This window comes from Colletotrichum paranaense (genome assembly GCF_030867605.1).
Source record: "Colletotrichum paranaense strain IMI 384185 chromosome Unknown Scaffold_4.1, whole genome shotgun sequence".
NCBI classification, from domain to species: Eukaryota; Fungi; Ascomycota; class Sordariomycetes; order Glomerellales; family Glomerellaceae; genus Colletotrichum; species Colletotrichum paranaense.
In genome coordinates this window covers 377,223-388,456 of record NW_026848962.1, presented here as the reverse complement: position 1 = coordinate 388,456, position 11,234 = coordinate 377,223, and the positions used below count along the sequence as shown (strand labels likewise).

The following is an 11,234-nucleotide window of genomic DNA, read 5'->3' as shown; positions in this document are numbered from 1 at the left end:
CCGTCGGGGTGTGAAGCCAAAGTACCCTTCCCTGAGCAGGCAGCCAGACTGAAGAGTCTGAGAGGTACTTAGAGGAAGTAAAGTAGAGCAGGCAGAGCTGGATGTACCTCTGGGTGTAGCGCGGCCTAGTCGGATGCTTGCGCTTGTCAACTTGCAGCCGAATGCCCTTCTGGGCGACTTCTGTGCTCCTGTCCCCGCGGAGGGTTTGCGCGAGGAGTGTGTGTCTGTGGTAGAGAGGGGTGGGTGAAGGAAAACGCGACTCCCAGCGAATGGAGGGGGTTTCGCAGCCTGGAAGCGACGGGGATTATCTCGTGGGCGAACGGAGTCGGCCAAGTACGATGACGATGGGTCGGAGTTGTCGATTATGTCGTCGATATCAGGGGCGGCGACAGCGACAAGATGCTGGTCAGGGTCTCGGAGACAAGTAGACCAGGGGTTCACGGAGCGAGGTTATGCGACGCGACGGTATGCGATGGAATGCGACAGGATGGATGGTGGGAAGCTGAAGAGAGCGAGGTGCGAGGTGCGAGGGCGTCGGTATCAACGGCGATTATTAAGAAGCAAAGGAAGCGTCTGTCGGCTGCTTTGTCGCTCTATTATTTGTTCGTACGCAGCATAACAATTTGTGAGGCAGCCTTGTGGATTTCTCGTGGCTATCTTCCGATGGCGTTCTTGTCCTGAGTGTAGGTAGCCCTGCCTCGGTTTGTCCTGGACGCGTCTTGGGAAGCGTGTAATAGAGTGTATCTGCAATTATCGCAGTGACCGAGAAAGGCTGGGCTGTCCAATTTGCTCAGAGCTGTCTGTGTATTGGAGCTGGATCTGGAGTTGGTGTTGGTGTTGGTGTGTGTGTGTGCCGCCTGTGTGTGTGTGTGTGTGTGTGTGTGTGTGTGTACGGAGTAGTATCTCTGACAGTGACAGAAGGAACTGGTGAACCCCGCGACCGGGAGAATGAGGGTCTAGTAAATCGCCAATGGCGGGAGGGATGAGGTCGGATAACGCGCAGCTAAGCAGGTCGCATCAGCAGGTGCGATGCGAGGTGATGGTGTGGGAAGCGGGCTGGAGCTTGGTCGATGCTAGAGCTGGGCTGGGATGGGCTGGTGCATGCGCAGAGAGAGTATCAGCAGAGCGAACAGAACGGAGTACGGATAGTAAGGCACTGGACCTACACCTTAGTGAGGTAGCGACTAGCAAGAGCGGCGGCAGGTGCAGAAGGCAGGTCAGTCGCAGATGTCCCGGCGCAACGCGACGTAAGGAAGATGGGAAAGCTGGGAATGAAATGGATTGGACTGGACTGGGACAAGGTCTCCAAGTTTTCTGGCTGGGGGTGTGGGTGAGCGAGAAGGAGAGGGGTGGGGGTGTGTAAACTGGAACGTGTAGAGGGTGTGGCGTGGAGGGGAAGGCTAAGGTACCGGGGGAGGAGAGAATTGAGAGTCGTGAGATTGGGATTTGGCATAGCTACCTACCTACTGCGTATGATGACGGTGACAGGGAGCGTACATGGACCAAGGCACCTACCTGCCTTACTCCGTCGACAAGTCTCAAATGGAAGTCACCAAAGAATCACCAAACCGAAGAACGCACAGAAGCTGCCGAGACCCAGAAGGAAGGAAAGGCGGCGACAGACGGGCGGCGTTTTTCGGGTGTGGCGAGCAATGGAAGAACACACCACGCTTCGCACTTTAATGGATTTTCCAGCGGGGAGGCAGCGTGCGGCGGGAATTGGAAGGGTGGGGTGAAGATTGACATTAGAACGGGGGTGGGTTTAGTTCAAGAATACATACTACTACGTATGTACAAGCCAAATGACTTGCGCGAGGAAGGCTCCGACGGGAATTTGGGAAGGCAGTGGAAAAGTGAAGGGAAGGAATGACTGGAGAAGAAAAAAAAAAGTCTTTTGCTTCCTTCCTCTGATGATTCCATCACAGCCAAGGAAGAAATTGACATGCAAGTGAGGTGGGTAAAAGAAAAACGGGACAGAATTGAAGGTGGCAGGGGTGTGCCCCAGTTCACGGTTACGAGAAGCCAGCCAAGAAATCCAAGACAGCTTCATCGATAAGTTGTAACTTGAACGTCGGCAAAGGGCGTGTGGTGTAAATGCGTTTCTGCATTTTGACATGTATTGCACCTGCACTTGAACCCAAGCAGGTACTGAATCCAGTAAGAACTTGGAAAAGAGGCTTGACTTGACAATAGAGTACCGGTAGAGAAGTAAACACTATTCACTATTCAGACACATATACTTAGCAAGCGGCCTTGAAAGTTGAAGTTGCAGATTGTAGTCATCACACGCTTCTCTAAACGGGTTCTCCTCCGTACGGTAAGGTATGGATGCAGGCGCAGGCGTGCCGCGTGCTGCGTGCCGCTTGCTGCGTGGTGAGAAACGGGAAAACGGTTCATTCATCAGCATGACCACTTTCTCCGACCCCTGCTCGATAATACGCAGTAGTATGCAGCCTGCTCGAAAAAGAGGAGCACATCCAACTCTGGGCCTGCCCATCTGGGCGCGTGGGCACGGACGACGATGATGCCAGGGAGTAATCGACAGGGATGCCATGCACCAATACCGGCACCAGCATCAGCACGAGCAGCAGCGCCAGTATCAGCGCCAGCGCCAGCACCAACGCTAGCAATGGAGCAGAAACACAATGGAAGCTGGTTTACGTTGTCCTTCCCCCCTCTCCATGCCCTCGGGCTGGTAGCTAGTTTGACCGAGTTATTGCTTTGCGGCTTGTGAGTTGCGAGTTCCCATCGTCTCTGCCCGGACTAGTAGCCGCCATAGGCAGTCCACTTCGCTTGACGGCCGGTCCGTGTTCGAGGTAAGGTGTTCCATTCGTACTCCTCCGTAGCGGCGTAAACGCAGTCGGCAACATGGGAGACAAGAGTCCAGCTCAGCTGGGGTCTTATGGATCTGAGACGGGGGGTCGGGCAGGCAAGTAAAAAAGAGAAGGGCAGGACATGGAACCAAACGGTGTAGAAGAGGCTGTACGCAGTAGATACTCTTCGCTGCCGCCAAAGCCACCTACAACAGAATACCTGGGAATATAGCAAACAGCCCAACGCCGCTTGACCCAGTCCAAGTCAAGGTACCTTAGGTACTCCGCCGACGTGTAAGCTACCTTACCCGATGGCTATTCTCAATCGCGGTCCCCGTAAATTCGTAATCTGTTGGAAAGAAGGCTACTAGACCAGGTACATGTTCCGATCCATGGATATCTCTCAGCGTCCATCATCCGCATCTGCATCTTACCTCACTTAGCTGGCGCCTGCATCTGTCTGACCGGTCGAACTAAGGTAAGCAGTAATAGAGCGATTAAGTGAGCGCGTTTTGCACGCGCCTGCATGATGGAGAATGCGCAGCAGCGCCGAGGAACGGGAAAGCCTGCCATGGTGCCTAAGGTGCATTTGTAGATTACCTACGGAGAACTAGATGATGATATGCGGGCATCGAAGGCAGGTGGCTTATGTAACGCACTCTCCGAAGTACGTGCTTGCCTCACTAGCAGCATGGGAATGTACGAAGTACCTACCCTTTGTGCTTTACGCGACCTGATCCACGACGAGAAAGTACCTCTTTCCGCGGTGCCTGCCTTATTACCAAGGGAGGGCGGGGGGGGGGGGGGCGTGAGTATGTCATGGAATATCGGGAAACTACCTACGAGAACCCACCTACACAATCTCAGAATTCCTTACAGAGAGGCAACCTGCATTGAGAGCCTACCTATCTACAACGAATTCCCTTCATGCCGAGTCTGCGATACTTGCTCCCAAAAGAACCTCCTTTGTTGTATGATCACGCTCCTTCGACCGTTCAACGCTTGACTGGACTATTTGTCGTCAACTGAGCATCGAAATGGTATCCGTCTGGTATCCGTCCAGGACGATACATCGTCGACTTTGCTCGGACTACTTCACGAAGCAATTTTTCATCTGTGTCCGTGATAGAAGCGCGCCCTGTTCCTCACACTCTACTCGCACTAATCTGCCAGGCTACGTCCGTATGGAGGAGAGATCCGCTTCTCTGCCCATTTTCCACTGCCTATGATCAAGATCGCGCAAAGCCGTCGTCAATGCCAACGACACCAACCGAAGGCAAAGCACCAAACACTCGGTCAAAGTCTTGGAACCAGCCACGCCTCTTGACTGGACCAAACCTTCAGCACCTACCTGGAATGGTATTTCCTTGCTATCCAAGCCCTGTCGATAATCCAACACCTACCCCGTATGAGACGACGAGTTTTGTTCTAGGTGTTATCACATTGGCCTCGCCCTCTTGTCGCTTTGCCGCCAAAAGACATTTCGGAGGCTACGCTTCCTGCTCTCCACTCCATATGACTTTGAATATGGCAATGTGCAGTACTGTCTCTGAGTCTAGCTTCTCTGGATCTCTGGAGTTTCGCATGTACGCATCAAACCATGCAACTACAGCTTGGTTTAATCACCCTTGCGAGATGCTCACTGCACAAGAAGTCCAAAAGGGCTTCATCCGACACCAAAAGTCTTGGTTAACGCCCACCGAGGCCCGCTCGGAGCATCACGCCTGGATACAGAAGAGAACCATGGAATAGCGACCTGGCATTCAAGCAGGCATTCACGCCCGACCACCCTGCCTCATTCGAAAATCTTTCTGTTCAGATGCTGCTTGATACTTGATATCTCAGAGTGGGTGACCCGTCTAGACCCCCCTTAGCCCGTCCCAGGCATCGACAGGGGTTCCTCACGGAGGGCTGCCCCCTGCCCCAGTCTCGCGACACTGCGACTGATTGCATTAGAAAAGAAAGCGGGCAGGATTGCTGCGGCGAAGTGGCTCCCCGGCTTGCGTAGATGAGGTGCGGGAGCGATCACTACCCATCGTTGAGCCCCAGAAGAGGCCTGGCGGTAGCCCATGCCGGCCACACTTGCCCACCATCTCACTACCACAACCACGCCCACCACGGCCATCACCCGAACCTCACATCCATGATCCCACGCTTTCACACTATGTGTACTCAGCAATTAGAGTGGGGCATAGAGGAGTCATCAGCTCAGCATGCCATCTGGCATCAACGTCCATGATCAAGAAGTCGGACGAAGTCTAGTCATTCAGGTTCGAGCAAAGTAGCAATCACTGCTCCAAACGAGCAGGGCGAATCGTTTGCTGCTTCAGAGGAGTTTACAGCAGAAACAGCCCGCTCTATCCGCACTCTCTCCGGCTAGTCCGGCTTAGAAGGTGACTCGATCAGCGTCCTTCCGAACAACCTTGGGTCAGCTCCTCTCTTCGTCCTTCGGCGTCTCCTGGCCGCTTTAAGGCCCCAAAGCATGGGCTCAGACTTGATACTCTGATTCGACTCAGCTTCATTTCCGCCAATTCGAGAAGAGTGAAGCACTATCACTGGCAAAGATGTCGTTTCCTGGTCCTCGGCAAGGTCTCCAAAAGCAGTATATGTTCACTCCTCGTCGAACGTCTATGAACTTCGGCCAAGCGTCGGTCCACGGCGTGTGATGCGGCCCAAGTTAGCAGTAGCTGGCTTCGGTAGGCAAACTTCGAAACAGTGCAGAAGGCGGCTGGGCGGCCCTTCACTAACAGTATGGAGGATTTTCAGTCAACAAGACAGTCTCATTTGCCACCAGAAGAGCAGTCTGCTGTCACCTCAGTATTATACGATTAATCACGCATGGAGAAAGGGAGCATCCCTACAAAGTAGTTACGAAACAACAGGGCGCATAGTTATTCTGTGTCTTCCTGACGCATTATATGCAGATAGCCCAACTTGGAATGTAGCACTACGCCATGCATCTGTTTCCCTCCGACATATTTACGAGGAGTTGCAACTTGCAAGACTTCAGTTTGACGACTCTGGATCCTCGTCCCAAAGACTGCAAGAAACATTAAAGCGGCGATTCCTACCAACCATCCTTAGCTCCTCGGAGCTACTTCGAGGATCTCGTTACTTCTAGGTTGGCCCCGCTGGTCGAAAGCAGCAGTTTTCAGCATCACCAGGCTATTCTCGAAGCAGCAACAATGTGCCGAGGGAACCATGGGGTCAATTGTCCTTGACGTGAAACCTTGCCTGGGATGTATACGGCGCGCAACACACAGGCGTCTAACGATGCCTTGTCGACTTGCTGGTCAACCCAAAAGGAGTCTATCAACTTTTGGCTCAAAGGTTGTGTAACATGAAGAGCAATCGAAACCAGAAGTAGCCGGCCGCTGTAACGATTCCTTCAATATGGCAACCAAGTCTCGAGGCAAGGTAGTGCCATTCCGCTGCATCTCGATATCCGGTATCCGTACTCCGTACGGAACACACGCCAGACGGCCAGTCGAGTGAGGTCGACCGTCGGGCACAAAGTGGTTCAAGAGTAGAGGCGGGAAAATTCCCGACACTGACTCGCTCAATGGACAAGTCCCGTCGCCGCCCTCTTTTCTCGCACAGACACCGTTCTTGTCGCCATTAATCTGTTCAGCCAATCGCTCCAGTCTGCGTGCCATTCTGACTTACCATCGACTAGGACCCCAGCAATGGCGCACACGCTATCGACGTCGACCCCTGTCCACAATACGGTTGAAGGCGGGCGAAACGGATGGGATCAAGGATGGTCTCCGCCAAGGTGCTCCTGCTAGCCGAACGTCGTGCCTTTCACGGGGCGTCTGACTTCTGCAAAACGACGGCCTCGTCTCCGAGCATTCTTACACGAGCAAAGATGACATGCGGCCCTGGTCTCGACTCGTGTCTCTTGTCTCTTGATCGCCACGGACGAAAAGAGGTACTAATTTAGACTCAAACCTCACTCTGCATATTGATACCTTACGAGGGGCGTAAAAGGGTCATTACGGATCTGTCGAAGAGGAACTCAAGGCCCTAGCAGAAAGAATAATTGCGATGCTGCAGCAGCTACTTCGGCGTACGAATCATAACTCAACGGCAATGTTACAACACGACGCCTTCGTCAAAGCAGGCGCCGGACTTGAGGAGGCCATCGTTGCGTCGTCGCACACGGCTCTGACACAGATGAGGTCAGCCCGCAGCTCCTATTATCCTCCATTACCCGCGGCTTCCTCTCGTCTAGAGCTTCCTGGTAAAATGCTGCATGCCAGCCGCTAGCAATCATTTCGATAACATGAGCAATAATGGACCCGTTTATCACATCACGCGCCACATTTAGAGGCGCGACCGGTGCCGCTTAAGTTGGCTAGACAAGAGACATTTCGTCATCATCTCGACACTGGGGAAGCATTGCGGACGAAATAACTGCCAAATGTGTTCGTCGAGCTGAAGCGTCCTGTCTATCTAGCAAGGAGTCCGAACCAAACCTGGGCCAACAAAAACAGCACAGTCAGGACGGTGTACCCATCACATGGTCAGTCTTCAACAAAATCGTCGCAAGTTGGGGGATGTGAAATGCTACCGTCGGCGATTAGCTGACCGAAAAGGTTAGGTAGGACAAGGGCGATGCAAGACACTGCAGCCAAGTCAAGCAAGCAGGCTGTGCTGATTTGCTCGAGCTTGACTGGGGTTTCCATTCATACAGGAAATGCGATTTTGCACACTTCCCCTCCTCCGGGGTTCTCTCGTCCAAATCATTGGGCTCTACTACCTGTCATTCTGTCTCGAAGAGAGCAGATAGGTTTCAGCTCACAGGCGACAATTATGCAGACCAGAAAGCAGCGAGTACCAGCTATAGGGCCGCGTACGGATAGGTGAGCATAGTGTCACGGATCTGCCTATGGAAAGTCACATATGTAATGCGATTGCCGACGGTCCAAATCGCAATGGCCATTACGGAGGAGTTACGCGGATCCGAGACCTTGGAGATGATATGCTCGGACAGCCGTTGTGCAAGAAGACAGGACGGCAGAGCAGAAGCACATCTTGCATTGGCCACAAAAGCCTCTGGACTTGCATCGTCCCTCATCAGGCGACAGCGGAGCATGCGACTGGCAGCTCAAAGATGCTTTGGAGTGCTGCATGGGTCTCCATCGCTGACGGGCATCACGGACGTTCACACATCGACAAACGTCGTCACTCATTGGCTCCTGGCCTGTGGCCCTAGCCTGGTCTATATATCAGTATGCGCCACAGCTGAAACTCGATACCAACTGCCAACCCGTCATCGTAAAGGCGGCGATGGAAATGAACTTTTACAACCGAGAAGAGAGCGGTCAAGGAAAGCAACGACGCCATAGCTATCGAGACCGCAAAATGGCACTTGCGCGGAGACGGTGCTTCACTAGCTTCGTCTCGGCCTCTGCCCAACGACAAACTTCGAAAGCAAGACGCAAAAAAGAGCGTTTTTCTTAGTCGTGAAGAAGCTTCCACTTACTCGTGTCTCTGCAGCGGCCTTGGTCGAGTCTTGACGTCGACAAGCAAGAATTGTCGACGAGTGGATGCGTTTCAGCCGAGGTGGCTCAAAGCTGGGATGTGTGCATATCGAAATCGAGAACGAGGAAGGATTCCGCCGAGACGACTTCCGCAGGGCGGAGATGCCTCGGACATAATGGAAGCAAAAGACCGGTCAACCACAGAGGTCTCGCGTGGCTTTGGCCAGATTTCCCCGCTTGTTTCGCGAATGATCATGATGGCCAGGCTCTTGCTTGTCGTTACCTCGCGTCAGGGTGTCGCGCCTCTACAACGCGTCCTCCTCGGCAGCGGCTGAGAGTGCAGATAAGGAGCGGAGGGACCACGGTAAGATATGCTGACGCTACTGCGAACCAGATGACTCAACAACTGGACAGTGCCCCGGCAGCACAACAAAGCTGGACAAATCAAAAGATCAAGAGTGATGGGATCAGACATGCTTGTTCGGGAGGAGGAGACAGACTGTACGTGGGAATCTTCTGCCTCGGAGAAAGGTGGTGTGAAGAATCGAGCTTACTGCGTAGCTATACAATACAGCTACTGCACAGTATGGCCCTGTGCCCTCCAACAAGGAATGAACAGGCATGGGGCAAGGCATTGGCGGCAGCGATTGCGAAGATGGAGGGGAGAGCCATCGACGAAAGGATGGCCTACTGTGTAGAAACGCCTTGGCTGTTGGTTCACCCCGAATCCCCGTATGCGATTGGATCAACAAGTCACGTTCATGACCGACGCACAAGCCAAGAAAGAAATCATGGGTTCAAAAAAGACCCCACACTCATGATGGATGGACATCTGTTTCCTTTCGCATAGCATGAGCAGGGCACGGCCTTGTGAGCAGTTAACCAGGGGTTGATGGTGATGGAGGGGACGACCGGCGTGGTGGTGTACAGCAGACACCAGAGGTGCTGCTCCCTTTCCGTCCTTTTGGGATGACTTGATGCAAGCTAGGAAGCAGCAGTGCCTGCAATACTGCTGCAAGAGTAGAAGGCGATGAAAGGGTTTAGAGAAACGAAACAACGGACGAAGAGGGTTGTGGCTATGGGTGGGCGAGTTTCCACACCTCCAACCAATTTATTCTCCCCGAACGAGCCGTGCCAGTCCAAATGCACGGCAACAACCGAGAGGTTGTTATCGTGGTCCACAACAAGCTGCCGGTAGTGGATATGGATGGGTGGATGGGTGATTGGTGGTGCAGAGAAGCTGCTGCTTCTGCTGCTGCCTCTGCTGCATCAGCCTCGGCAGGATAACCTCTTCCAACGATGTATGGGCACACAATACAGGGAGACACGGGCCCGTGGAGGCAGAGGATATTGCCAGGGGAGGTGCGGGTAGGTGATGGCAGTCACACATCTTGAGCTGTCCTGAGCTATCCTGAGCTGCCCTTGGCTTTCTTCTTTCCCGGCCTCAACAGCGGCTCATGGCCCTTGCGTCTGGGCCTCGTCTCGGGAACGGATAGCCATGTTCCCACTCTGGATGGGTGGTGTCGAGTACATGCCCACTGCTAGCTGTGATGGGTGGCTGTCAAAGAGAGAATGCCGGCACAGCGGCACCCAATGGTCTGGGGTAGAAGACAAGTGGGAGGGCTGAAGCAGAAGAGGCCGGCGAGGGGTGCTAGGTACATAGGTAGGTGCTTTCGCCAACGTTGAGGCTTGCCGCTTATCATGCTGGGGTGGACGCCAATCGCTGCCCATTGCTATCCGTATAAGCTATTTCCTTGTATGGGGTAGGTAGTGTGTTGTCTCGGTAGCATTAGTATGTGTCTGTGAGCTCATGTTGAGCCAGTGGTGAATGTGATGGTGCTGTTCATTTCTACATCGAGGTTATCCTCTATTGCTTCCTGACGGGAATTAACAACACCAGTAAGTGAAGCCCGCACAATAGATGATTATAGGGCTAAGTGACAAGCGAGCCTCGATCCGCCTATGAACTACATGCTATCGGTCTGAAGAGAATTTTGAGAAGCCATGATGATGACGGTAGATTTTGGTCCTTCTTGCTGTTGATGGCTGAACAAGGCATGCCTTGACTGAGATTGGCACCGGCCGGGGAAGGTGACTGGGGGGCGTTGCTAACGGGACGGGAGACTGGATGGACGGGGGCGGAAACGACTTACACGGCGAGGGGAGTAGGTACTCTGTACTCCCTAACTTCGTACGGAGACCGGGGCAGTGACACTACAAGTTGCAAAACCTACCTAAGGTAGTTACACCTTACAAGGTCTGGCAGGTGGACATGGCCCGCTGTGTTTCCTTTTTGCAGTGCGGGAACTACCCTTTGGACCCTGGCTACCCGCTCGTGCAGCAGCAGCAGCAGCAGCAGCAGCAGCAGCGAACGCTCATCTATTCCCCCATTCCATCTTTCACGTTCTCCCCTCCATCCCCTCTACTACAATATACTGTACCCATCCAGTGCCATCCCTCTTCCCCGATCGAAACCCAGCTGCCAGTTCCAGTTGAAGAAGGGGGGGGGGGGCGGCCCTTTGTTCCCCCAGTTTGCGACGTGCCTGACCATTCGCAGTTCTCACACCCCCTGAACCTCTTCTTCTTCTTCAGCCTCCTCCCATCACGCTCCCAAGCTCCCCACCTTCACCTAGGTACCTCCCCTCCCCTCCCCTTCCCGTCTTCGACCTGCCCTGCCCTGCCCTGCCTTGCCTTGCCTGCCCACCCCCTTCCCCTTCCCCTTCCCCTTCCATGTTCCCTCCAACTGCAGAAGAGCATCTACATAGCTATGGAGATGATCTCGCCCATCACCTTTTCCTTTGTGGGAACCCATTCAGGCATGGTCGATTCCGATCTCCATCGCTTCCTGTTCGCAGACAACACCCAGCAGCCAGTAACCAGCAGCACCAGCAGCCAATATACATCTGCGGGTGTCTAGCCGCTGTGGAGACACGGC

The 11,234-nt window shown here is 53.7% G+C and overlaps 3 protein-coding genes across 3 annotated transcripts; 2 read left to right on the top strand and 1 right to left on the bottom strand.

Annotated features, from left to right (window-relative positions):
* Positions 1-1,073: 1,073 nt before the first annotated feature.
* On the bottom strand, positions 1,074-1,362 carry CPAR01_05113 (uncharacterized protein; the record flags this gene model as incomplete). Its single annotated transcript, XM_060489392.1, has 2 exons — positions 1,074-1,120; positions 1,158-1,362. Coding segments are annotated over 2 exons (252 nt in total), but the record flags the coding sequence as incomplete, so codon positions are not given.
* A 2,807-nt stretch (positions 1,363-4,169) lies between these two features.
* CPAR01_05112 (uncharacterized protein) lies at positions 4,170-4,565 on the top strand (the record flags this gene model as incomplete). Its single annotated transcript, XM_060489391.1, has 1 exon — positions 4,170-4,565. One exon carries the CDS (start codon positions 4,170-4,172, stop codon positions 4,563-4,565), a length of 396 nt encoding a protein of 131 aa, XP_060350857.1.
* Positions 4,566-8,181: 3,616 nt separating this feature from the next.
* CPAR01_05111 (uncharacterized protein) lies at positions 8,182-8,634 on the top strand (the record flags this gene model as incomplete). Its single annotated transcript, XM_060489390.1, has 1 exon — positions 8,182-8,634. A coding segment is annotated over one exon (453 nt), but the record flags the coding sequence as incomplete, so codon positions are not given.
* Positions 8,635-11,234: the final 2,600 nt, after the last annotated feature.